General features: G+C 38.8%; 1 protein-coding gene across 1 annotated transcript in view; it reads left to right on the top strand.

Annotated features, from left to right (window-relative positions):
- The window catches only part of COL1A2 (collagen type I alpha 2 chain), a 36011-nt gene extending 18309 nt beyond the window's left edge, over positions 1 to 17702 (top strand). Inside the window, exons 27-52 of the mRNA XM_036328161.1 lie at positions 122 to 175; positions 328 to 381; positions 650 to 703; positions 1662 to 1706; positions 3126 to 3224; positions 4420 to 4527; positions 5177 to 5230; positions 6089 to 6142; positions 6881 to 6934; positions 7029 to 7082; positions 7181 to 7288; positions 7656 to 7709; positions 8981 to 9034; positions 9993 to 10154; positions 10872 to 10979; positions 11640 to 11747; positions 12139 to 12192; positions 12276 to 12383; positions 12526 to 12579; positions 12951 to 13058; positions 13530 to 13583; positions 14142 to 14249; positions 14797 to 15055; positions 15200 to 15384; positions 16111 to 16353; positions 17239 to 17702. Of these exons, the coding sequence (XP_036184054.1) occupies positions 122 to 175; positions 328 to 381; positions 650 to 703; positions 1662 to 1706; positions 3126 to 3224; positions 4420 to 4527; positions 5177 to 5230; positions 6089 to 6142; positions 6881 to 6934; positions 7029 to 7082; positions 7181 to 7288; positions 7656 to 7709; positions 8981 to 9034; positions 9993 to 10154; positions 10872 to 10979; positions 11640 to 11747; positions 12139 to 12192; positions 12276 to 12383; positions 12526 to 12579; positions 12951 to 13058; positions 13530 to 13583; positions 14142 to 14249; positions 14797 to 15055; positions 15200 to 15384; positions 16111 to 16353; positions 17239 to 17385 (2544 nt within the window). The 3' untranslated portion in view covers positions 17386 to 17702. The remainder of the gene's footprint in view (positions 1 to 121; positions 176 to 327; positions 382 to 649; positions 704 to 1661; positions 1707 to 3125; positions 3225 to 4419; positions 4528 to 5176; positions 5231 to 6088; positions 6143 to 6880; positions 6935 to 7028; positions 7083 to 7180; positions 7289 to 7655; positions 7710 to 8980; positions 9035 to 9992; positions 10155 to 10871; positions 10980 to 11639; positions 11748 to 12138; positions 12193 to 12275; positions 12384 to 12525; positions 12580 to 12950; positions 13059 to 13529; positions 13584 to 14141; positions 14250 to 14796; positions 15056 to 15199; positions 15385 to 16110; positions 16354 to 17238) is intronic.
- The last annotated feature ends 8928 nt before the right edge of the window (positions 17703 to 26630 follow it).

The following is a 26630-nucleotide window of genomic DNA, read 5'->3' as shown; positions in this document are numbered from 1 at the left end:
AATGAGTTTAATTCATACTAAAATGACAAGCTTTGTTTTGAGCAAGTAATGCCTGAGGCTTTGAGGCATCTTAAACTGTCTGACTCTTGCTGACCCTGAGTTTTTCTGTTAAACATTTTAGGGTGCCCCAGGTCCTGATGGAAACAATGGTGCTCAGGGGCCTCCTGGACCACAGGTGAGTATTTCTCCCACTCGTGTTCTTTTCTGCCCTAAAATAAATATAGTCCTGCAAAATGGCCATCTCCTTTTTTCAGTCCAAAAGTGATGTCACTAGATAGTAATGGTGCCATCTACCATTATTTATGCTGTCTTTCCTATCACTCTCAGGGTGTCCAAGGTGGAAAAGGTGAACAGGGTCCCGCTGGTCCTCCAGGCTTCCAGGTAAGTCATGTAAAACATACAGAATAGTGCTTTTGGTCAGACTCTCCATCTGCAAATCACCATACCACTCTCCACCACCATAGAGCACAGGCTGTCAGAACTGAAGCAAAGAAGGTGCATTTTTTCAAGGCAAACTTTTGTGTAATGCTTCACTAACACACAATAGTTAGTGATCATGTTGATATTAGAGAGTTCCCCCCAAAACCCAATTATTAGCAAACTGCCTGAGTATAGCCATAAGATTGAGATTGGTGTTTCTTTCATCTAGGGACTGCCTGGCCCTGCAGGTACAGCTGGTGAAGCTGGCAAACCAGGAGAGAGGGTGAGTAAAACAAGTTTATAGTAAATTCACCTAAACTTGGGACTTTCCCTGTTTAATACTCTACTGCAGTGTAATTATAACATGAAAAAGGAAACTTCATATTTAATATGTGAATGATAGTGTTCTATATATGTTGGTACTGATGGAGAGAATGAGCCAAGTTACCCAATTTTGTTTAAATTACTTTGTTTTGAGGATTGAATGAAACATCACACCATGGAAATAAAATAAATCAATGAGCTTTCCATTTAGCCTTATTTTTTGCATTGCTCTTGGTAATGTTAAAACATAAATCATGTCCTTCTTCGTAGTGAAAAAAGTTAATGCACTGATTTTTCATCAAACTAGACCATGAAAAATTGGTTTTAATGTTTTTCTTGGCATTCATACATGATACTGTGGTCCACAATCAGAACACGAGTTCTGAGTCATTTTCTCTGTAATTGTGATGAATGTTTCTCAATTCAGTTACATTATGTGGCCTGGTCTCCTCTGTCAACAGTCAGGCATATTGAGGAGACAGCTGGTCAGTAATAAAGGAGATATACTTGGGTATACATTTTAACTAGGTAATGTGCATAATATGATCATTTCTATTAAAAAAGCAGTCTGTTAATGTAACTAAAAATAAGTAACATCCAATAGTGTTCATCATTATTTATCATATTATCAAAGGACATAGTCTGTGGTCACTTTTCAAAAAACAATACACTAAATAATAGGAAACTTAAATTTCCTGATAACAGGTTCTAGGATGGATAAAGCTTGGATCAAAAGGATTCTCACTTTTTGTATCTTTCCATACACCATTAAAAATTCTCTTGTTCCTAATATCCCATGTAGGCAAGGCCTATCTGACTTTATTTAACTCTTTTAAAACATTTCTAATATCAATTCGTATGTAGATTTTGAGAACCTACATAAATTTCATGCTTCATTTATTTCGTGTTTTGCCTAGGGTCTCCCTGGTGAATTTGGTCTCCCTGGTCCTGCTGGTCCAAGAGTAAGTATTACTTAACTAACTTTCATAAACTTCTGTGCATGTATTTTTTTAAACAAGGACTGTTCCTCCTAAAAACTCTTTGTTTTTTAAATAGATTTTTATTGATTTCAGAGAGGAAGGGAGATGGAGAGAGCGATAGAAACATCAATGATGAGAGAGAATCATTGATTGGCTGCCTCCTGCACAACCCCCTATAGGGGATCGAGCCTGCAACCAAGGCATGACTGAGAATCAAACCATGACCTCCTGGTTCATAGGTTGACCCTCAACCACTGAGCCATGCTGGCCAGCCTCTCCTAAAAACTCTTGATGACCTTGCGACAAGTTCCTGATATTCTTCTGTAGTCAAACATAATCTGTAGAGAGCATTTGAATTTTTAATTGATAGTAGACTTTTTTACTTATTTGCTCATATTTTTTATTCAAAAACCATATGGTTATAAGAAACATAAATGACTAATATTTTTATTATATTCATGATTTAAATAGACAAGCATGATATATTTATGACAGTGGCTCAACCTTAGTCAAGAAAAATTAATATCTTACTAAGTTTTAAGGTAAATTTTTGCAAGGTATGCTGATGTTTAAAGTCTAAAGCCAAAATCATGAGTCTACTCTTACAAAAAATAAATGAATATATATATTTAGTTTGTCTGTAGTCATTAGAATAGCTGGAGTGATTAGCTTACCCCTAAAGTGTCCTACTCTGTGGCTAGTTAACATATATCTAGGATGCCCAAGCAAATTTAATATCATAAAACTGCAGTATCATAGGACCAAGTTAGAACAAGGGACTTTGAAACAGTAGCAATGTGGACTTACTTGTTAAATATTCTGGGCCATAGAATGTTATAGCATAATGATATTTACATGCAAATTGGGAGATATTTTAATAGATAGATACAAAAATACATATAACATATACATATGTATGTCTCCTCTGGTAAATATTGTCACTGTTGCATAATTATTGCATGCAATTATAAAATGGGAACATAGATATGTTAATATCTAATCTTATTATCACCTGGCATTGCTGTCCACCTAAAATGACACAATATTTCCCTTTCAATATTATACATAACTGGCATCTCTTTTTACCTATGGATCTAGCACCAAAAAAAGGGAAATAAACAGAAAAAAAGGAAAATTAATTCCAAATCTGAATATTATAATCTAGGAGAATTAATTTTGGAGTTGTAGCCATAGAATATTAGAGCTGAATGAGATTTTAGAGATCATCTCATCCCATCCCTTCATTTACTGGTAGAGAAATTAAGAAGAAATAATTATAATTTTCTAATCAGTAGCAGAACCAGGATTCTGAAAGCTTAACAAATATGAACTCTGATGTGCAAAACATTATCTCTGTAATCATGAACCTTGCAACACTTCTTCCAATCCCTTTTTTTACAGGGGGAACGCGGTCCCCCGGGTGAAAGTGGTGCTGTTGGTCCTTCTGGTCCTATTGGAAGCCGAGGTCCTTCTGGACCCCCAGGGCCTGATGGGAACAAGGTAAAATTTCATGTTATATATTGCTGATTTGGCCCACTATCCTCTAGAATATGTAGATCCTTTACAATAGTGAATTCGTTGTTTTTCAGATTATTTACTTATTTCCAGTTCTATGATGATGGCCATCGAAGTAAATAATAATCCAATTCCAGTGAACCTGATTTATTTCCCAAAATGGGAAATCCCAGTCTTCTACACACATAAAAAATTTAGTATGGGTTTTCACTATTGTTTCATCAGACTATTTGTAAGGTCTCTTTCTGTTCCTGTCTGGACTGAGAATCTGTTTTAATCTCCAGATACATTTAGATACTATATTTAGAGAACAAGCTTTTACCTTCTCAGTATCCTCTTTCATAGAGTAAAATTTCACAAAGTAGTCTAAATTTTAATAAGAGACTTTTTAATGATAAAAAAATTAAATGAACAGTACCTTCACCCCAAAAACATAAGCCTGAAAATCTTGTTTCAAAATGGAATCTGGGGTTTTGATTTTAAAATAAGTGAAATTATACATTTCTGAAAAACAGATCACTTTAATCAGAATAAAGAGAAGACAGCTGATACTACTTTTGATTCTTTAAGGGAAAAAATGTAAAGATTAGCTGCAGAAAGCTATTCTAGTATGTAGAAGAATATTGGGGGGAGTGATAAAAACAAGGTAAGAGAAAACGTGGAAATCAGAAAGTAAATAAGGTTCACCTCAGAAGCTAGTAGACAGGCTTTAAGGACGTGGGACTGTGGAGCCTGATATAGAAATGGAGGCTATAATCCCCGCTCTTAAGGAGATTAAAATGTAAACATTTCCTCGATCGGTAAGGTCTCTTTCTGCTCCTGTCTGAGCTAAGAGTCTTATTCTCGAGAAATGTTGGTTGACAAGTATTTTTCACTCTCTGTCTCCTATTATCCAATCCTATCCTTTTCTTTCCCTGCCTGCCTCCCTTAGGAGGATTGGGAGCAGGTTATAGAAAAACCACAGCACCAATTCCCACTCCCAGCTTCTCTTCAGTCACTGTCATCATAGCATCTTCCTCCATTACATTCTCCCTCCTTTCATAGCCCTCCTTTGTGTCTCTAAGTAGGCAATGATGCTATCTATTAAATGTTTCAATTGGAATCCTTCAAGAGTTTGAGTTTTCTTTTTTTTTTTTTCTTTTGCCACTGAAATAATTGATTCACGTATGTTTGATTCAAGGGTGAACCTGGATCCGTGGGTGCTCCGGGCAGTGCTGGTGCCTCTGGTCCTGGTGGACTCCCCGGAGAGAGGGGTGCTGCTGGCATCCCTGGAGGCAAGGGAGACAAGGTACCCTTTTAGTGTTTGGACTTGAATACATATTGTTGATGAACTTTAGCGAGAAGGCTGCACGAGGTTGCCCAGTTTTTTACAATTCTTGGCAGGTGGTCTAGTAGCATTTTGATATCTACGCATGTATGTTTCCCCCTGCCACCTAGCACCTACGCATTTCTAAACTCACTAATCTGGCAAAATTCCTTGCTACCATGGAATTTCACACAAACAGATGGTGTTGAGTAATACATGAGGCTCATTTTAATGCCACTAACAATAATGCCTCATCCTGCCCTAATTAATGGCAAAAAGCTATATTGAACAGCTGTCAACCGTGCTGCTGCATTAGTTATGCCATAGGAGGGATTGGGCGCTGAAGCCCGCTGTGACGTTACCTTATAATTCTGTCCACATGAATTATGCTTGATTATGCTTCAGGAGGGTCATGGAAATTAGAAAAGAATATTTAACGATCATCTGAAAAGGTCCTTGATTATTTTCCTATTTTTTTTTTTTTACACATGTAGAATGGTAGGGAATCAAGGCATTACTAAGATTTTCAGTGACTGAGATATTGTAGTATGTTCTGTAAGAACACTCCAGAGTAATTTTGATTAAAAACTTTGGTCGGAAGACAAAACATGGCTCCTGCTTTATATTTCAGGGTGAACCTGGCCTCAGAGGTGAAGTGGGTACCACAGGCAGAGATGGTGCTCGTGTGAGTAAAATTTTGTTTGTTGTTTGTGCTTAGATTATGTTTTTGTACCCCCACTCAATTTGAGCTGAGAAGCTTTCCAAAACAGAACTGACAAATAAGGATTTGAGTTTAGTCAAAGAGCCTCCTATCCCTTCCTGGGTCTACGACTAACGATACCATTTTACATGTTCCAAAAGCAAAAGTCAAGAGGACTTACCACTTTGAAAATCACAGCCTGAATTTTCTACCTTCCTCATTGTTAACTGAACAAAAGTAAAAAGTACAAACCAAAAACTCTGGGGTTACTGGAACTTTAAAGGATTGCTGAAGTCATTAGAGGGCTTAGAAAAAAACACTAACTCCTACATTTTAAGAAGCCAGAACCTCCTAACCAGATCCTGTTAATGCCATGGAGATGCCAAAGATAGTCTCATAATAACCATACCACAGCTCTTAAAAGCCATAAGCTACCTTGGTTTCTTCTTCCCATCTTTCTCTTGGAGCTGATATCTCACTATGGCACATTCATAGTAGTCCTTTCCCTGAATCACAAAGTCCTAACAGTTCCAAATAAGGCCACACATTTGTTGCTCTCAAGGGAATTTGATAAGAGCAGAGAGTTCAGATCTCCCCAATTCCTAACCTGCCCTTGCCTTACACATTCCCATAACCTTTACCACGGGAGCACTCTCCTTCTGAGAGTGGCTTCTAGTAGTATTGATAATTAGAACTGAAACGCATCAAAGGTTTTTTTGATGTCCACCTAGAGTGTGCCATGAAAGTGGCCTGTCCCTGGATAAGCACAGCAGGGGGAACAGCAGGGGTCACTGTTGATGGTAGGGGAGATTATTATAAGATCTGTTTCCTTTTTGGTCCTAGGGCGCTCCTGGTGCCATGGGTGCCCCTGGTCCTTCTGGAGCCTCTGGTGACAGGGTAAGCATGCATTTTCTCTGAGTTGCAACTCTCCAAGCCAATAGCAGTAGCTAAAATTTCCTGCCTGCCTTAGCTCCCAAAAGTCACAGTAATTCATTTATATGGCTTGGTTTTAAACCCACTTATTTAAAAACCTATGTTTTATGATGGGGCAGCAGGAAACACTGTGTGTTTAAAGTTCTCTTCCCCTTTCTACATATATGCCAGATATGTGATCTACACTTTACTCCTTGTCATTTATTTTAAAGTCCTACTCTGTTGCTCATTAAAAACATCCTAATGCACTGAGCCTTCTCAAAGCCTGCAATTGTAAAAAAAAAAAAAAAAAAAAAAAAGAAAGAAAAAGAAAGTAAAGAAATCAATAAAATACATAGTGTGCTCATTTCCCATTGAACACTTAAAATAGGCCTTATTTATTGTACTGCACAGATTGCAGCAAATAGATCAGCCCTGTGTTCATCTAAAAAATAGAATGTCCTCTTCCTGGTATTGTAAGCACTGATTTATAGAGTTTTTGCAAGTGTATGACCAATACCACTTCAGCCCACAAATTGAATACAAACATTAAGCAGAGTCAGAACCACTTCATTTTATTCTGTAGATGTGCATTAGTTATCTCTCCCAAAGCATCTGCAAACTCTGACAGAGGACAACTGTCTAGCATGGTTACCTCTCCTTCCAACTCTGTGAGCATTTGTGTTTGGCACATTAACAAGCTCATCTTTGGTCCCATCATAGGGTGAAGCTGGTGCTGCTGGTCCCGCTGGTCCCGCTGGCCCTCGTGGTAGCCCTGTAAGTAGAAACCTGGGTCACTGCGGACACTCATAACTTTTAGACATTGATGAACCTAAGATGCTAAGACATAAAAATGCCTTCTCTCACTTAGGGTGAACGTGGTGAAGTTGGTCCTGCTGGTCCCAATGGATTTGCTGGTCCTGCCGTGAGTATCATGTAATAAAGGTTAATCTGAAAACATCCCACGTTGGTAAGTGAGTGAGTTTGGACTACCTGAACCATAAAACTGTTCCTTTCCAACAGGGCGCTGCTGGTCAACCTGGTGCTAAAGGAGAGAGAGGAACCAAAGGGCCCAAGGGTGAAAATGGTGTTGTGGGTCCCACAGGCCCTGTAGGAGCTGCTGGACCATCTGTAAGTTGAATTCACTGGTGCTCAGCAGCTACCTATGAAATATTAGAATTGCACATACATCAATTAAATTCCTACTACACACAGCAGAGAATATGCCAGATAGAAGATTATTTTTAAAATAAGAATTAACATTTGCATCCTGTTTTATATTTGTAAAAGTCTCATTTATATTACCTTATTTTTTGATAATCCCATAGGTGGTAATATTGAAGTAAGAACACTTATTTTATTTTATATGACACAGATAATTATTTTTAATTTCTATATTTGCTTCTAAGAGACATGAGAATGATTCCTTTGAATAAAAGAATAACAATTGTAAGAATTGTTTTGTGATTTGATCCCATCTTCTTTTGTTTCCATTTAGGGTCCCAATGGCCCCCCAGGTCCTGCTGGAACTCGTGGTGATGGTGGCCCCCCTGTGAGTATTTAAAATGGACTCATGGCTTTTCTTTCTTTAAAATCTAAGAGGGACATATTTACAAAATAGAATACTATGCAGCTGCAAAAAAGAAGGAACTCTTACACTTTGAGACTGCATGAAGGGACAGGGAAAATATTATGCTAAGCGAAATAAGCCAGTCAGAGAAAGACAAGTATCACATGATCTCCCTTATATGTGGAATCTAATGAACAAACTAAACTGATCAACAAAAGAGATCCAAAGACATGGAAGCATGGAACAGACTGACAAATCTTAGAGGAAAAGGGAAGAGAGTAACCAAAGAACTTATATGCATAACCCATGGACACAGACAATAGTGTGATAGATGTGGGGGGTAGTGGCAGGTGCAGGGTAGAGGGAGTCAATGGGGGAAAAAGAGGGGGGCACCTGTAATAGTTTCAACAATAATTTTTTTAAAAAAATTGAATAGGTACAACTTGAAAGTTTGGATATTTTGGGTAAATGTGTACTACTATAAGGAGACACTTGAGATTCAAGTTAACTCTGATCAAAGAAATTCTCATATTGAAGTGAAGGTCAGCTTCATAGGATATTAACATAATCCCAGGTATGACTCAGTGTCACGTATGTTGCTACCACCTCACTTGAGGTAATAACCCAAATTAAAATTCCTGGTGGTTTAATTGTGGGATGGGTAAAATATTTCTTTGATACCCTTTATCTTCTTGTTGATGCTTCACTTCTTCTGCCTGACCAAGTCCTTTCCTTTGACATCCAGTGTTATCACACCAACTCCCTAGAGACCCTGAGCTCCCTAAGGCTCCTTCCTTCTTTCATTGGACAACAATTAAAACTTAGTCTTTTGTCGTATCTTCCTCTGTAAACAAAATTACTTATTCATTGTCCATTCCCTTAGCACCAGCCAGATAGTTAAGATAGTTATTAAGGTATACACAACAAGGTGTAATAATGGCATAGTGTCTTTATCTTCTTGTTCTTAAAACCTCCAGTAGTATATTAACATTTAGAAAAGGACCATCAGAGCTTTAATGCAAAATATGGGTGTCACAAGTAGAGGAATGCTGGTGAGGAAGATGGTAGAGATGGAGGGTCTTAGAGTCCTGATTTAATAATACTCTATATGAGGCTGCCACTACCTACTCCTTGGTCCATCCCTTTGTCACAGAGTATTGAGGATTTGTCAGAATTTTCCATTTTACCTGAATCTTTGAAGTTGGTGCTGACTGTAGAATTTTAATATGGAATTTTAATGTGCTTGGTTCTAGGGCATGACTGGTTTCCCTGGTGCTGCTGGACGTACTGGTCCTCCTGGACCCAGTGTAAGTAAATCACTACAAAATATATCGTCATATACTCTAGCCAAAAGACCTGGCCTCTGGTGGGAAACTGATAAGAAACTGTGTAAAAATATGCTACTGATATTTAGCTATCACTTTCCTAGTCTAAAATCAGTTTTTCTGAACCGTTAAGGCAAATTCATCACAAATTATATTTTATAATATCAATTTAAGAGGATTTTATTCATGTGAACACAAGTTCCCTTTTAGGGGCATAGTCTTTTTGTTAAAAATAAAAAACAGAACAGTTTTAGTCACATATCAGATATTTCTATATCTAATTACCCTTTATAGCCAACATTCTGTCCCGTTGTTAAGGTATAATTGTTCCTGAATTTAAAGTTGGTTTGGCCTCTAATTTAATTCTGAATCAGACTCTTCTGTCAGGACTCAAGAGAATTTAATTAATTACCAAGGATTAAGTCTTCCGGTTAAGGTTTCAGGGGGGAAAAATAGCAAAGATGTTGATTTCTTGGAATCCTTTTACAGGTTCATAACAGAAAAATCTTCATTCCCTGTAGGCATTTAATTAAAGCTAGTTGAGAGCATATGTGATTCCTCATTTATGACCAAAATGCCAGTATTGGCTTTCTTCAAAAAATAAATGACTAGAGTTCTCCAAAACTCACTCGTTTACAACAACTTGATAACTTTGCTTAGTTCCAATATGCCAGGTTACTAGTACTACAGCATTGCTTCCCCTCACAGACATTTGCCTTAGCTTCTACCTCCATTCACTTTATTACAGCCTCCAGAGAAGGAAGATGGGAGTTGCTTCTTTCTATAAGAAAGAATGTTTAAAAATCTAAACATTTCTCCCAAATGGCCAGGATACTGTTTTGTTGTTTCCCCTGCATCTTAATATCAAAAATCCCAGCTGCTCTCTTCCAGGCCCATGATGATTAACAGAAAGTAAATGACCTTGTACATTTGCCCACAGGGTATTACTGGCCCTCCTGGTCCCCCTGGTGCTTCTGGTAAAGAAGGAATCCGTGGGCCTCGTGGTGACCAAGGTCCAGTTGGCCGAACGGGAGAAACAGGTGCAACTGGGCCTCCTGGCTTTGTTGGTGAAAAGGGTCCTTCTGGAGAGCCTGGTGCTGCTGTAAGTGATTTTAAACTCCTCTTTCCTAATACCTTACATTGAATCAAAATAAAACCCTTACACACAAATCTTCAAATGGTGTATATTTGTTGATGAGCATTGCAGGCTCTTGAGTAGAGCTCAGTTAAGCCAGGAAATCTGTCTAACAGATATTGAGGGTCATCGCTTCAGTGGATGCTCAGAAGGCACTAGATGGGAATAATGATAAAAGAGAAAACTAAAGGTTTTACCAAAATAGCCCTTTAAGTTCTTGAGGGCACCTTAGGATACTGGGATTAGAACAGAATCCCAGCGCAGTGGTCATCCTACCATCTATTAGTTGATCTCAGTAAGCTACCAGTTCCTTAAACGTGCATTGTCCAATATTATTCCTACTCTGAAATGTGCTTTTGTTAGACCTGGTTCAGTTAGAGGCCAAATTTGCTTGCTGGCATAGATTCTATAAAAACTCTACTCCATAACCCAGAGGGCTAAATTCATTAATTTCAACCACATATTTTTAATGTTGTTCCACTGGTTTCAAGAAGGGACCAGGAACAAAAATATGCATGCCAAGATGGAAATTCATTGTCCTCACTAAAGAAAAGACATCTAAGGATATGTCCTGCTAACCAGACTGTTTCTAAACTGAGGCTAGCTCATTCTCATAACCCTCAAGCCAACCTGTTATCAGCTATGGTCTTTACAGTAACACTCAGTCTTCTTCATCTTGTTCAGGGACCTCCTGGCACCCCAGGTCCTCAGGGTCTTCTTGGTGCTCCTGGTATTCTGGGTCTCCCAGGCTCTAGAGGTGAACGTGGTCTACCAGGTGTTTCCGGATCTGTGGTGAGTGTTTGACACGATTCTTATTCTCATTAACATAATAAAAGATTTTAAAAGCTGCCACTTCAAATGTGACAGATTGATCACTGAATAACTCCACTTAAGATATTTTATTCATGGCATTTCCTTTATTCAGATCACATGTCACTTCTCCAAGAAGCTTTAATACCACCTTACTTAGACACATGCAATAAAGACACAGCTTAACATTATGCAGAATGATTTTTGTTCTTTTTACATGCTTAAGAATGACATAAGCTCTAATTGCATTTACTCCTCTGCAATATGAAATGCTAGCATCATTTATCCTGTGGGAAGAATGAAACTCTGAAAGTTCTGAATCATCCCATTAAACCTTAGACGTGACAGCAACTAGGAACCATCTCATCTCCATAAACTCTTTCAACTTTATGAATTCATTTCATTTGGGCTAGCAGATGAAACTAGGCTCACCGAATACAGAGGACATTCCAAAACTACATAGAGCCGGGCATCTTAAGTGTGTAGGAGAATGGTGAGGGTGACAGTTCTTACCATTTTATAGCCTATTCATTTTCATTCTTTCTTCAAGCTGAAAACTCCTGGCTAGGGTAGTTCTGGGGAGGTAGGATTGGCACTCTGTTCAATGAGAGAAATGCTATTTTGTCTTCTCTGCCTTTTTAGGGTGAGCCTGGTCCTCTTGGCATTGCCGGTCCACCTGGGGCCCGTGGTCCCCCTGGTGCTGTGGGTAGTCCTGGAGTTAATGGTGCTCCTGGTGAAGCCGGCCGTGATGTGAGTCCAACACTTGGTTTGTAAAATAAAACCTAGCAATATTTCATTATGTGCAGCTTTATATCCTGCCCTGAGGTCCACTTGTTCCAAGTTTCTAAACATGGTGTCAGTAATATCTACATATACTGACCACTCCTAGTATTGAAAAAAAAAATTACTTGGGATGCAGGGTAGGTCTTTAAATAGTATATAATACTTCAAAGCTGGCCAAAATATTAAGAAAACACTTCTAAAAAAATCTAGGTTGGCACGGTGTTGTTCCTATTTTTAACAGTCTGAAAGGGTTTTCACTATTGAGTTCTGGGAGTGATGAAGGCAGAATAGCTGAACTAAAGGGGCTGGTGGGCTACAGAACTCATTAAGTGCCTTTGTTGATGTGGTGTCTTCACAGGGCAACCCTGGGAGTGATGGTCCCCCAGGCCGTGATGGTCAACCTGGACACAAGGTTGGTACACCTCTTCATCTTCCCCTCATTTAAAAGTGACTAAACTACAGGCAAGATGCTAAGCTTCATTTTGCCTTTGGTAGGGAGACCGTGGTTACCCTGGCAACGCTGGTCCTGTTGGCACTGTGGGTGCACCTGGTCCTCATGGCCCTGTGGGTCCCACTGGAAAACATGGAAACCGTGGTGAACCTGTAAGTTGTAAATACCAGTTCTTAATGCTGTCATCCTCATAGGCTTTACTTCTGATTGACCCACACTTGGGAACCTGAGAGGGGCCGGGGAGGACAATCTTGGGCATGCTGATAACTTGTGTTTTTCTTTTCCAATTCACAGGGTCCTGCTGGTTCTGTTGGTCCCACCGGTGCCGTTGGTCCAAGAGGTCCTAGTGTATGTACATAGTGAAGATTTCTTTACAAATGAACATTTAAGAGAAATCTAGACTGTCCATTAAAAAAAATAATAATATATAGGCTAGACTTTTTTTTAATTTAGTCCCTGTTGAGAATTGTTACAAATAGCTTTTAAATCACAATTTCAAATCTCTTCTGCTTATTTGTACTAAATAATCATGAAGATATAGCCAACATTACAGAAAACTCAACTAAAGCAGATTGAGATGGGAGTAGCATACACATGGCTTTTAGACCTTTGCATGGCTTGAGTTTCCTTTGTAAAGAGATTCAACAGTATTTGTTGAGAAGTGAGTGTCATTTTTCTAAAAAGGTAAATGTCCTATATGCCCTACTCTTTCTCTGCAGGGCGCACAAGGTATTCGAGGTGATAAGGGAGAGCCTGGTGAGAAGGGGCCCAGAGGTCTTCCTGGCTTAAAGGGGCACAATGGATTGCAAGGTCTTCCTGGTCTTGCTGTAAGTAAAATGAGGACATCCAGCATCTATGCAGATCTTAAAGGCCTTCAACCCAAAATTATCTTCCTTAGATTTTCACTGGTATTATTCTAAAATGTCCTGCCTCATATTCATTTACCATTCTCTGGCTAACTTCATCTCTTGGAGATAATACTGTTTCATCCCACCGTGAAAAGGTGAGGGTTAAGGGAGATAAAAATACACATATATTAAAATCTCCTGGCAACAATGTCCTTCAACCTCACTTAAAGTAAATGTAATTAGAGGAATGACTAATATTGCACTGCTGAAATAGCTTGCAGAAAAAAAGAATTGAATATAATAGACATAATGGGAGAAAAGAGCCCCATTTTACATTTTCAATTTTCTCAATCCAGAGTTCATTGGAACTAAAGTTTTCCATTCAGTTTTTAAAAATCTATTTATTGACATGTGTTCTGAAAATGTGATTTTCCTGTTCTCTCTTTAAAGGGTCATCATGGTGATCAAGGTGCTCCTGGCACTGTGGGTCCTGCTGGCCCCAGGGTAGGTAACTCTAAGAGACATCTATCTCTGAAATAGAGCCTATACAGCGGTTCTCAACCTGTGGGTCGTGACCCCTTTGGCGGTCGAACGATCCTTTCACAGGGGTCGCCTAAGACCATCCTGCATATCAGATATTTACATTACGATTCATAACAGTAGCAACATTACAGTTATGAAGTAGCAACGAAAATAATTTTATGGTTGGGTCACAACATGAGGAACTGTATTTATTTATTTATTTATTTATTTATTTATTTATTTATTTATTTATTTTTTATTTTTATTTTTTTATTTATTTTTATTTTTTTTATTAGTTAAGGTATTACAAATGTGTCCTCATCCCCCCCATTAACCCCCAACCTCCCCCCCCCCACACACAAACTCATGCTCCCATCCCCCCGTTGTCCATGTCCATTGGTTTGGCTTATATACATGTATACAAGTCCTTCGGTATTTAAAGGGCCAGAAGGTTAAGAACCACTGCATAGAAGGTAGTGAGCCCCAGGCCTTTGCTCTCTTAGGGGGGTTTCACTGGCTCACAAAGTCCTTCTTCCCTAGGGCCCTGCTGGTCCTTCTGGCCCTCCTGGCAAAGATGGTCGCAATGGACATCCTGGTGTGGTCGGACCTGCTGGCATTCGTGGCACTCAGGGTAGCCAAGGTCCTGCTGTAAGTATTATTTGGGGAAAGAATAAAGAGCATCACTGGCGCCGAACCGGTTTGGCTCAGTGGATAGAGCGTCGGCCTGCGGACTAAAGGGTCCCGGGTTCAATTCCGGTCAAGGGCATGTACCTGGGTTGCGGGCATATCCCCAGTGGGAGATGTGCAGGAGGCAGCTGATCGATGTTTCTCTCTCATCGATGTTTCTGGCTCTCTGTCTCTCTCCCTTCCTCTCTGTGGGAAGTCAATAAAATATATTAAAAAAAAAAAAAAAAAAAAGAGCATCACTGGCCTAAAGACTAAACCAAGATAATTATGTCAACACATTAAAGTAGTCTCCCAGTTGCATGTTTTCCAAAATATCTAAAAGTGGTCTGTATATAATGAGTTGCTTAAGTCTATCCCTGCATGTATGCTTGGGAGCAAGTTGTTTATTTACATAAATCTGATTCTTTTTTTACTTATTAAAACATGCTTCTGTGTGATGCCCATCTGAAAACCTGCTGTCATTGATGTCTCTCAGTGAGCCTCCTCTTTCTCACTTTCACCTTTGCAGGGTCCTCCTGGTCCCCCTGGCCCTCCCGGGCCTCCTGGCATAAGTGGTGGTGGTTATGACTTTGGTTTTGATGGAGACTTCTACAGGGCTGACCAGCCTCGTTCACCGCCTTCTCTCAGACCCAAGGATTATGAAGTTGATGCCACTCTGAAATCTCTCAACAACCAGATTGAGACCCTTCTTACTCCCGAAGGCTCTAGGAAGAACCCAGCTCGCACATGCCGTGACTTGAGACTCAGCCACCCAGAGTGGAGCAGTGGTAGGTCAAGATTACCCTGAATGAGCCAGAATGACCCTTCTCACAAGTTGGGCTTTTCAAAATCAGTTCCCACTGATACTTAGAATGAAAAGTAAAACCTCAGCGTGAGGTTTTATGGTCCGGGTCTTGTTTTTTTTCTTAAAGGTTACTACTGGATTGACCCTAACCAAGGATGCACTATGGATGCTATCAAAGTATACTGCGATTTCTCTACTGGTGAAACCTGCATCCGGGCTCAACCTGAGAACATCCCAGTCAAGAACGGGTACAGAAGTTCCAAGACCAAGAAGCACATCTGGTTAGGAGAAACTATCAATGGTGGAACCCAGGTGAGGAATCCCACAAACATTCCTTCCCTTGCTAAACAATATTTTGTTAGGATTGTTTGTTTTTTAATCCATTACTGGAATGGACTTATTAAAAGAACCTGCTCTTTTGGGGATTCCAGTTCTATCTTGAGTTACACATTAAAGACATATTGACTGAACATATCCATACAATTCAAAGTTATTACTCACATTTAAATTAACTGATAATCACTGGAGAAACTGACTAATGTCATTTAATATGAAGGTGTCCTGACCATGCATGTGTATTTTGAGCATATGTGCTTATTTAAATTTTTAATTAACCTTTTCACTGACTTTATTGAATGCCTACTGGTGGGAATCACAGAAAAAGAACGAGATCCAAATTTCGATCTCTGCTCTTTTATTGTAAATAAGAAACATGCACAAAAAGGCTTGTCTGAAAGAGGTACCTTTCTGAGATGACCTAGCCTCAGCCGGGTTGTTCCCAAGGCCCTTCTAGGTAACTAATACTTCAAAGACAAGTGGATTCTGTTTCCTTTAATGGCCAGTGGGAGAAAAGAGGGGACATATGTAATACTTTCAACAATAAATATTTTTTGAAATAAGAAAGTAAAATTTCCTTATTCTTAAGGTTCAAATCTGACTTCATTGTTTTTCCTTATACCAGACTATTTTTTTCCAAATTGACTCTTAGTATCTGAGTCCCTCTCCACTTAATTGGAATGTCCATCTTATTCTCTGTAGTTTGAATACAATGTTGAAGGCGTGACAACCAAGGAAATGGCTACCCAACTTGCCTTCATGCGCCTGCTGGCCAACCATGCCTCTCAAAACATCACCTACCACTGCAAGAATAGCATTGCATACATGGATGATGAGACTGGCAACCTGAAGAAGTCTGTCATTCTGCAAGGCTCCAATGATGTTGAACTTGTTTCCGAGGGCAACAGCAGGTTCACTTACACTGTTCTTGTAGACGGCTGCTCTGTAAGTAAAAGTGAAATATGGGAATAGTGAATAGGACTTACCTGAGGGGCGGGGGGTGGGGGGGGTCCTAATTTAGAAACATACACAAAGTAAACAGATAAATGAGTGGCCTAACTTATTTAATAATTTTACATGAATTTATTTATTTAAATTCAGATGTTAAATCCAGAGTATTCTTATCAGATCTTTCTTGCCTTCTGAAATTCTCTGAACTACTGAAATATATACTATGTCCATATATGGCAGAACAACCCATTGCTATGATGCACACTGACCACCAGAGGCAGACACTCCATGCAGGAGCTGCCCCCTGGTGGTCAGTGCACTCCCACAGGGGGAGCACTGCTCAGCCAGAAGCTGTGGCAAGCACAGCTGAGATGGCGGGAGCCACTCCCACCTCCGTGGCAGCGCTCAAGATGTCCAACTGCCTGCTTAGTCAGTCAGACATCCCCCGCAGGCTCCCGGACTGTGAAAGGGTTCAGGCCGGGCTGAGGGACCCTCCCCCCAGTGCACAAATATTGTGCACTGGGCCTCTAGTATACTATAAATGGAAGAAAAATTTAAATATACTGATAGCAATACTCTCCAACTCCCCTCTCCCCCGCAGACACACACACATCCTGAAAATGATGATGTAGACATAAATCACTAGGAATATGTATTGCAATGTTGTTGTTGTTTTAATTAGACTGGTAGGAAGCCTCTCCCTCTAAAGACACCCCCCGATGCTTCTGTTTCAAAGATGAATGTGTTGATCTGGGACACATGTCTTCAGAATGACACAAGTGAAAATGTAGTTCTTATATCTAAGATTCAGATGATGTTAGATTCTAAAATATTGCTGCTTTATGTATATTTTTTCTTCTCTCTCTTTTTTTGTAACAGAAAAAGACAAACGAATGGGGAAAGACAATCATTGAATACAAAACAAATAAGCCATCTCGCCTGCCTTTCCTTGATATTGCAATTTTGGACATCGGTGGTGCTGACCAAGAAATCAGTTTGGACATTGGCCCAGTCTGTTTCAAATAATTGACCTCAACCTAAATTAAAAAAAAAGGAAATCTAAAATAACAACTTTCTCTCTTTGCCATTTCTTTTTCTTCTTTTTTCACTAAAAGCTGAATCCTTCCATTTCCTCTGCACATCTATTTGCTTAAATTGCGGGCAAAAGAGAAGGAGGATTGATCAGAGCATTGTGCAATACGATTTCATTAATTCCCTCTCCCTCTCCCCTCCCCAAAAGATTTGGATTTTTTTTCAACACTCTTACACCTGTTGTGGACAATGTCAACCTTTGTAAGAAAACCAAAATAAAAATTGAAAAATAAAAACCATGAACATGTGCACCACTTGTGGCTTTTGAATATCTTCCACAGAGGGAAGTTTAAAACCCAAACTTCCGATGGTTTAAACTACCTCAAAACACTTTCCTGTGAGTGTGATCCATACCATTAGGTGCTGGCCCAGACAGAGATGAGCTGAGGTACTTGTTTTGTTTTGTTCAAAATACAAAGGTGCTAATTAATAGTATTTCAGATACTTGAAAAGTGTTGATGGTGCTAGAAGAATTTCAGAAGATACTTCTCTGTATTGAGTTGTATTGTGTTTTTTCCATTTGATTTTGCATCAGTAATTTACATCTTATCCCTGAATAAAAGTATGCAGATCATTTGCCCAACATTGTCCTCTTCTTTAAATTCAGCATTTGTTCTTTGCCAGTCTCATTTTCATCCTCTCCCATGGTTCCAAAGAAGCCTTGCTTCTCAAGACAAGCAGAAAAATTAAATTGTACCTATTTTGTATATGTGAGATGTTTAAATAAATTGTGAAAAATGAAATAAAGCATGTTTGGTTTTCCAAAAGAAAATATTGACTAAAATTCTTTGCTTCAATGCTCTTTGCAATATACATATGGATTATGGCATCTCTACCGGCCATTAGACCGAGTGTTTCTTATTGGATAGAAACTATGCAGAAGGGCAGTTTGGTTTGGTAGAAAGAGCAGAGAACAAGGGCCCAGGATATCTGAGCCCCAATTCTGGCTGACTGACCTTGAGCACTTCACCTTTTTGAGTTTCAGTTTCTATATCTATAATATGGGGAAGATTCCTTCTCTGAACTATTACACATTTGTCCTACTCAAAATACATAATACCTAAGCAACATGGCATTGTTGACCTAAGTTTATTCTAAGCAGAGGACCACAGACCCTTTTGGGTTATTACCCATTAAGCATTTTGAAACAGTGGCTGAAAGTTGGTCTATGCACAATTAATACTATCAACTAAAACAGTTTCAAATATTCATAAAAAATGCCATACACTTAAATCTGATGCAACTGAATACAATGCCTGTTAAGAGGCAATATGTGTGCTGTCAATCAGCACAGACAATTGTGGATAATAGTACCATGAACACCTACCTGCCAAATCAAATTCATTTTCCTTCCCTGCACCTTTCAATGACATCTTAAATACACTTAAACATAGTAATGTGTCAAGTAAAATGTTAAAATTCATTTACAGCTTATTTCCTGTTGCAGAACATAATTGTGATTATAATATTTGCCTCCTGTTATAAGTCATCTCAAGATTCAATTAGTTTTTTAAGCAACTGAACATGATGGAAATCTAACATTAACTCTAAAAAGTTAGCAAGGTCTACTAACCAAATTGTAACTTCAAATTATGGTTCTTCTGCTACCTGAATCAACTATGGGGATGTGTAGTAAAAAGCAGGTTCTCAGTCCTCATCCACCAAATGAAGACTTGTAAGGAATCAGTATTCTGAAAGCACCTGGCAAAATTCTGATGTGCACTAACTGGGAAACCTTTGGTTAAGGTGATTTCCAAAATCCTTTATAGCTATAATATTTTATGTCTAGCAAGAATGAATCAATATACCTGGACAGACAATATAAAGAAAGCTAAACCTCTGGGGTCACAATACTAGTAACTCCTCACAAATTAGTAATTGCAAATAGTCAAGGCAAACTTGCATGATAACCAGTTAGAAATCTCTGGATTAAATATATGCTATGCCCCCAAGCTTACAATACAAGATACAACTATACAGATAGAATAAAGAGTAGAGAAAGATAAGAAGGAAGAAAGCCAACATTTACTGAGTACCAACTATGAGCCAAATACTATGCTAGATGATAAGAATAATGATATTTGTTGAAACAAGTGATGGTATATCCAATAAATATACCAATTATGAATAAATAATGATATATCTAAAAGATATGAAAATAGTGAAACGCATTTTGGTATCCCAATAACATTTATGAGGATGATTAAGCAAAAGAAAAATGTTTATAATGGAGTGTTACAATCTTTAAAATATAATATTCAAGTACACTTCCAGAAATACATTAAAATACATCTAAAATGCCAAGGAGTAGGTGCATTCAACTAGTAATGACAAGAATAATTTTTATCCCTAAATTTTCCAAATATGCTATAATACAGTTATATTATTTTGATCACTTACAACAAACTTACTCTTAAAATATTATGAAAAGAAATAAGCAGTCAACAAATGAAAAAAATCTTGGTTGGGGAGTGGCAGCTCCAGGTGATGGCTCATCAACCTCCCACCCACCTATTTTCTAAAAGGGAATGAAAAACCCTAGCTTAGGAGTCATCATTTACCATGTCCCAGCCACTCTGGGGACCCTGGGGAGGGGGGCACAAAGCCATACCTCCTCAGGGGCAGCAGCATCCTCAGGGATCTCGCAGTTCAGTTGCAGAGGGAGAATAAAATAATGTGTGAACACAATTTTAAACAAAGTGTCCTCTGAGGATAGCAGTGGGCACTGTTAATTAATGAGAGGGACTCTCAGGATATTAACCTGAGCATCATGCAGTAACAGTGATATTTGGATTGAGCTGGCCAGTTCTTGCCAGATATCTCATTTCACCTTCAAGCCCTCTGTCTGCCTAAACGCTTTTCCTCTGGAAGCCATATAGTAAAAGTCTGGTGCTTACCAAGCCAGGAGGTCCACTGTAAGTGTCCTCACGGCCTGGGCCAGGTACTGAAGGTTTGACCCTTGCTTAGCCTCTGTAGAGGCTAATCACCAAGCCTGAGAGACCCTCCTCACATCTTTCTGACCCTGGGTCATGTGAAGGTCAGCTGTCTCTAGCTAGTGCCTGTGTGAAGTGGAAGAACATCACACGTGAGAGAGGAAAGGAGCGAGGTAGCCGAGATGAAAGGAGGAGATATTAATCAAGTCTGGTAAAAGGGTCACTTAAAATTCTAAAATCAATAAAGCTAATGCACTGGCAAAGAGCGAAGACACCTGAGCAATGCTGAACACATTTATTATCTTTAATGCCAAAAGTCTTTTTTATGCTATTCCACTTAATATCACTGAAAAGGAAGTTCAGAAATTGGATTATATACAAGAAAAGTTGGAAATGTCGTTTTGGGTCAGAACAACAATCCATCTGGATGAGTACTTCGCCTTTGACAGTGGCACCAGGGGAAATTTGGGAGAAAGTAGTGGTTGGCACTTCCCGTGAAGTCAGCCTCAAAACTCCCATTTAATAACCCATTATAAATCTTTTCTGTACACAGATGTATCTAAACCCTTCCAGACCTTTCTATCTGTTTTGAAATATGTTTGGTATTATAGTACCAACGGCAGGGAGTAAATGCTGAATTGTTAGCTCAGCTTCCTAGCCCTCTGATCAAGTAGCGAAAATATGTTCTATCCTTGTGCCTGGATCAGCCAGGGATTCAACAACTCGGTGTCCTCGGGGAGCACCAGTAACTGCAGCAGAGGGGCCATAGACAGCACATAGTGATTGACTTCTCCCTGTGGTTCAGTGGAGCGAGCACATAATCTGTGGTCAGCAGCCAAGGTTATGAGCACCAGCTCCACCCCTGGCTAGCCAAGGACCCTTGGGAAAGTGTCTTAAGTTATCTGAGAATTTGGTTAACATACCATTGCCATTAGCATACCTACTCCATGTATCTTGGGGGCGGGAGGGGCGGTTAAATGGGGTAGGTGTTAAAGAGCCTAGTGAAGTGTGGCTGAACGTTACCTCATCATTAGGTCAAAAACTCCGTCAACGGGAGTCACCTCTTAATTAACTCTCCTATCCTTGGCCCACCAATTTAGGAAGAGAAGAGACTATCATTTAAATTTAATTAGCATCACTCTCTAAATTGGTAGTCTATCAATTTTAAGTCGTGCTGCCCAATCAGTAAAAATGTGAGCTCTTACAACTAGTTTTGTTGAACTATTTACATATACGTGTTATAGGTGTACTATGGTACTAATATACTATGTGCAATATAAAACCTATGCGGAATAAAAACTTTACAAGGCAGAAAGTAAATAAAAAGAGAAAATTCCATACTCCATTGGATCATTTTGCACCCACCCTGGGGTGCATACACCTCCCCACCCCACATTTTAGAGATTACTGCTCTAAACAGGATTTCGTGAGGGACTTCTGGGGGATGGGGGGCATCTTGAAATAGAATGCTATGTTTGTGTTTATGTGCATTTTTCTTGAAAACTGCAATTCACTACATATTTAAATAAATTCAAAAACACAGAATGCATTTTACCACTAAAGTGAATAACTTTTCCGAGTGCAGCATTGCTCTTGGTGTCCAATGTCTTAATTAACCATAAACAGCATGAAAAAAAAAGAGCGAAAAATTTTTTTAAATGGAATCTAGTAATGCCAGCCAGGATAAGAACACCCACTCATAAACCACTGTGCTGAGGGGATGGCCTTTCTCTCCTTATGGGACGTCGCTTCAAGTTCACTGCTCCCCCTGCTGACTGGATAGTAGAACACCCCAGTCCTTCCAAAGTGCCACATGCACCCGGTCAGAGAGGAAGTTCAATGTTAGGAGGAGAAAATAGAACAACAGCTTCCTGTGCTTATTGCCTGTCTGCCCAGACACGCAGCCTTCTCTTGAGCTTCCATGGTGGCCTACCTTCATGTCGCCAATGCTCCCTTTTGTTCTCACCCTCTCTAATCTAACATTGATATCTTTCTAGTAAGTAGAAGCCAGGAGGAGGCAAACTTAATTCAAAAGGAGAATGGACTTTTGGGCGAGTAGAGCTGCCCAATGCTATAAATGTTGCCCCAAGATGCTGGGAGTTACCCTTCGGGATTGAAGCAAGGGGTTTTAGAGATGATGTGAAACAGAGACAAGAAGATGGGGACAGAAAGAACAGAGGCTTAGGGAGCAGAGATATCTGGATTTGAATCCTGCCTCCACAGTTTCCTCACCTATAAAAATGGGGATGATGATGCTACGACCCACAGGATTGTCAGGATCAGAATTGGGTGGAGAATAGATACCCAGCACCATTGCTAACATTACCCCCACGAGGCGAGATCTCCTCTGACGGCCATTAACTCCATAGCTAAGGGAAGTATCCACCTTTCCACGAGAACTATATTCTCTGACAGCAGTGGCCTACCATTCCATTTCATTTCATTTCGATTCCATTATACTTCAATTTCTCCTACAACAAATAGGATCCAGCGAAGGTCCAAATTTTAGTGAGTCTTCCATAATCCAATAAAAAGGCTCTGAGCTTTTATTAAAAGTTTGAAAACCTTTTCATTTTTTTTTACAAACATAATATCTAACCATTGCACTTTAACAGTAAAAAAAAAAAAAAAAAAGTAAAGCTTCTGACCAAAAAGAACAAATTTACATTCAACTGGTTTCTGCCCTGTGCCATTGGGTGCATCCAATTTCGGAGAGAAAGCTTTCTGAGCTTAGAAATGGTACTTTTGCTTATTTGGAAGCCGGTTCTACACAAATAGACCGTAACTCATACATATTAAATTAGCCAAACTTCTGACACTTAATTTTCACAATTTGATTTTCTAAAACTTTGTCTCTGGTAGTGGAAATCCTCATCCAAGAGTTATCAGCACAAGAAATGATCATAATTATTAAATTCATGTCCTCGGGGAAGTGTCTCGGCCTATTACATTTACTCGAGGGCTTTAAATAGCATTAAATCACCTATTATTGGCAGTGCTTTGAATGTCTATATGAATAATACTATAAATGGATCCACTTCAAAGAGACGTGGAAGAAGTTTTGATTACAGTTATTTCCAACATAGTTTTTATGTTACTGATTATCAGTTTCCTTCTCCCTCTAATACAGAAGTCTAAAATAATTTCAAAAACTTTCATCAATATAATGTAATTAAAGTTCCCATCTTCTATTTGACACATTAGGATATGTATGTTCCTAATCAAAAGAATTTTTTAAAAAACCTCCTCAGATAACATCTATAAAATTGCCCATGTAACCATTTCTCTGGATTATCCATAATGAATATTTACTTTTAGTTATTGTTGAGCATGCCACTAAAATACAGGGAACTTATGGTCAATTTGAAGCTCCACAGGTTTTCTTAGATTTTCTTCAACTAAAATGTCATAATAAACACTCACCTTGCCACCATAAATTATAAAGAGAGCATTGCTTTTCTTCTCTCAAGCTTGGGAGAGCTATCTAGCAAGCAGAGTACAAAGTCCACTAAATCCTTTGAACCTTTTAATAGAGAAAGACAAATCCATGCCAAAAATGATGTGCCTTCTCACCAATGCATAAATTAAGCTGTGTATTTTAAAGGATTTATAGGGTAACTGGACTTCTTTTTTATTATCACTTTTGCTAGGTATCTGTCAAGTGAGTCTAACTCAGGAAAATGGATTGATAGATTGGGAAAAATCTCTAGTCTCCATTCTGGGTTGGGGAAAATAATACCCAGACAGATTAGTCACCCTGTACCACTCATACTATGGTTTAATTGGTCTGAAATATTGTTTCAAAACTCCCTTGTGATTGTAATATGCAGTCAGTCTTGAATGAAAATGTACTAGGCTAAAGCCATAGGTTTATGAAACCCTCCCTTAAAGTTAGAAGTATGTGTATAGGTGCTTTTTCTAGAAAGACAATGTACAATACTTCTCCAAGTTTCCAAAACCCTACACAATATCTACCTAACCAGAATTGCAGGGATGAAGAATACTATGAGATGATTCTCATGTACTCCCAACGTGGGGGAACTGCTCATTCACTGCTGTGATCATCTTATTGGCATATTCTTGGATGATTCTGTGCTCTTCTCCCCAAAATGTTTAGGATGACAGCTCTAAAACCCTGGGTTCTCTAAGCTGCTTAAATGAAAACATGTAATGGCTCATTGAACACGTAAGCAATTAATTTGGGAACAGTTGCAGTATTATAAATGTGATTACTTATTGCAAACCTAATTAATCCAGTCAGGAGGAATGTTAATTGCAAAGGAATATGAAAATTAGCATGAGTGCATGACTAAATGCCTAAATTCTAACCTATTATATTATCTTTCTGGTAATTTACTTTTAAAATACTTCCACGGGAAGTCTCGTGTACATGTGTGTATGTGGGTAATAAGATAACATTAGTCCACACTTGAGGGCTGATTAAGTAATCCTGGAAATATGCCTTAAAGGTATCAACTCTGGTATTTTAAATAGCATTATTGAAATCTACAGGAGAGAATATGTTAATTAGAATAAAAGATGTTAAAAATAAATTTTTATTGTTGAAATTATGGTCTTGAAAATATATGACTAGCCAATAAATATTAACAAAGTTTAGGCTAAACCTTGCTCTACTCTGTAAGATACCACTTAATAGCAAAATGGACTATACTGATAAGAAACATATAGTCCAATCTATGTTCAACCACCAGAGGCTAGCTATATTTACCTAAAAATCTTGACTCACTAAATTGGTTTAGATCAGCTCACAAAATGACTCCAAAAAAAATTGATAAATGTCAGAAGATGGCCAAAAACATGACACACAAAGCAAAACTATATTTAATTGATTTTTTAAACGACATGGAGTAATGCTGAAAACAATAACTGTATTTCTTTTATGAGCAGTGGAATACCTATCAAATAAATCCAGATATAGTAGAAAACAATTAAGGTTTCCAAAGCTCCTAAGAACCTTTCCTAATTTGGGAACAACCAAGATTTATGAGGTCTGTACATTCATGATCCTTCCCTGTTGGGCATCATGAAAAGCTAGAGGCAGAGCCTTAGCCAGGCTATGCCATTCAACTCCTCTCTTCTGAGAATTTACAACTTGGAGTGGGGAATGACAGAGACTGGAAGCCACTGAAGTTGCAGCCTATTAATAATGATACTCTTGAAACTACTCTCAATTTCTGATAAGATCCCCAGACAGTACTATGCTTTTGGTTGTTCTTTGAATTAGGAAATAATCCAATATTCTTCCATTAACTTTCTTTTTTGCTTAAGTTAGAGAAAGTTGGTTTCTGTTACACACACACACACACACACACACACACACACACAAAAGGTTTTAACTATAAATCTTTAAACAGGATATGGCAAAAATAAAGGAATATGGATAAATCTTAGAATAAGTAGATACTTAGGGTTAGTAGAAAAAGAACCAAAAGTTTGAGTGGTTCAAAAAAAAAAAAGTATCCAGAGAAAGAATATTCTTGGGACACAATTCTCCATGGGTCTTTGGCTTTCTGCAAAATGTCTTGCAAGCAAAGGCCTTTGTTTTGGACTGTCTTTTCGAGGATGTTTATAGTGATAGTGAAGAGAAGCCTTGGGAGAGAGGGTATGTGTACGTGTCCCTGCAGAGTGGAGGGCAGGTTACTGCCCAGTATAATAAAGATAGTTTCCCTGCAGGGCAAATGTCAGGCAGGTTTTCCTAAGCCCACTGTAAAAGACCTGGGCTCCCTTTGCTTGGTGTTCCTTTGTTGTGACATGTCCACCTGGGTGCTCTGCATTGCCACCACGGGCAAGAGTACCAGAAGCAAACATAAAACTTATGTTGCTTGCCTTGTTGTGAGTAATAAAATCCTTTGTCTCTGACTCAGAAGTCACATGTCTTCTGCCAGCATCTATTAAATTTTGACAGGCTAACAGCTTTAAAGTAGAGAAAATTTCAGACCCTTCACAGTCCTTGACAAACATTTCAAAGAATTCATATCAGAATGAAGCTGCAACCGTTCTGTATTCTTGTCTTTCAAGTTGCCTAGCAACTGGTTGGTCACCATTGATCTGACAATCTGCAGTAATGAAAGACCATGCTATGTAGAAAAGTGCATTTGAACTATATGAGTCTAGATGACAGAGATTGTCTGATTCATCACCGATTTCCTTTACCGCCTAGCCCGATTCCTAATATAGACTGTACGCTCAATGATTTTATGTTGAAGAAATTGTTAAAAGAACGAA

Source organism: Myotis myotis, unplaced genomic scaffold, assembly GCF_014108235.1.
Source record: "Myotis myotis isolate mMyoMyo1 unplaced genomic scaffold, mMyoMyo1.p scaffold_m19_p_11, whole genome shotgun sequence".
NCBI classification, from domain to species: domain Eukaryota; kingdom Metazoa; phylum Chordata; class Mammalia; order Chiroptera; family Vespertilionidae; genus Myotis; species Myotis myotis.
This window is presented reverse-complemented; position numbering and strand designations above follow the sequence as displayed.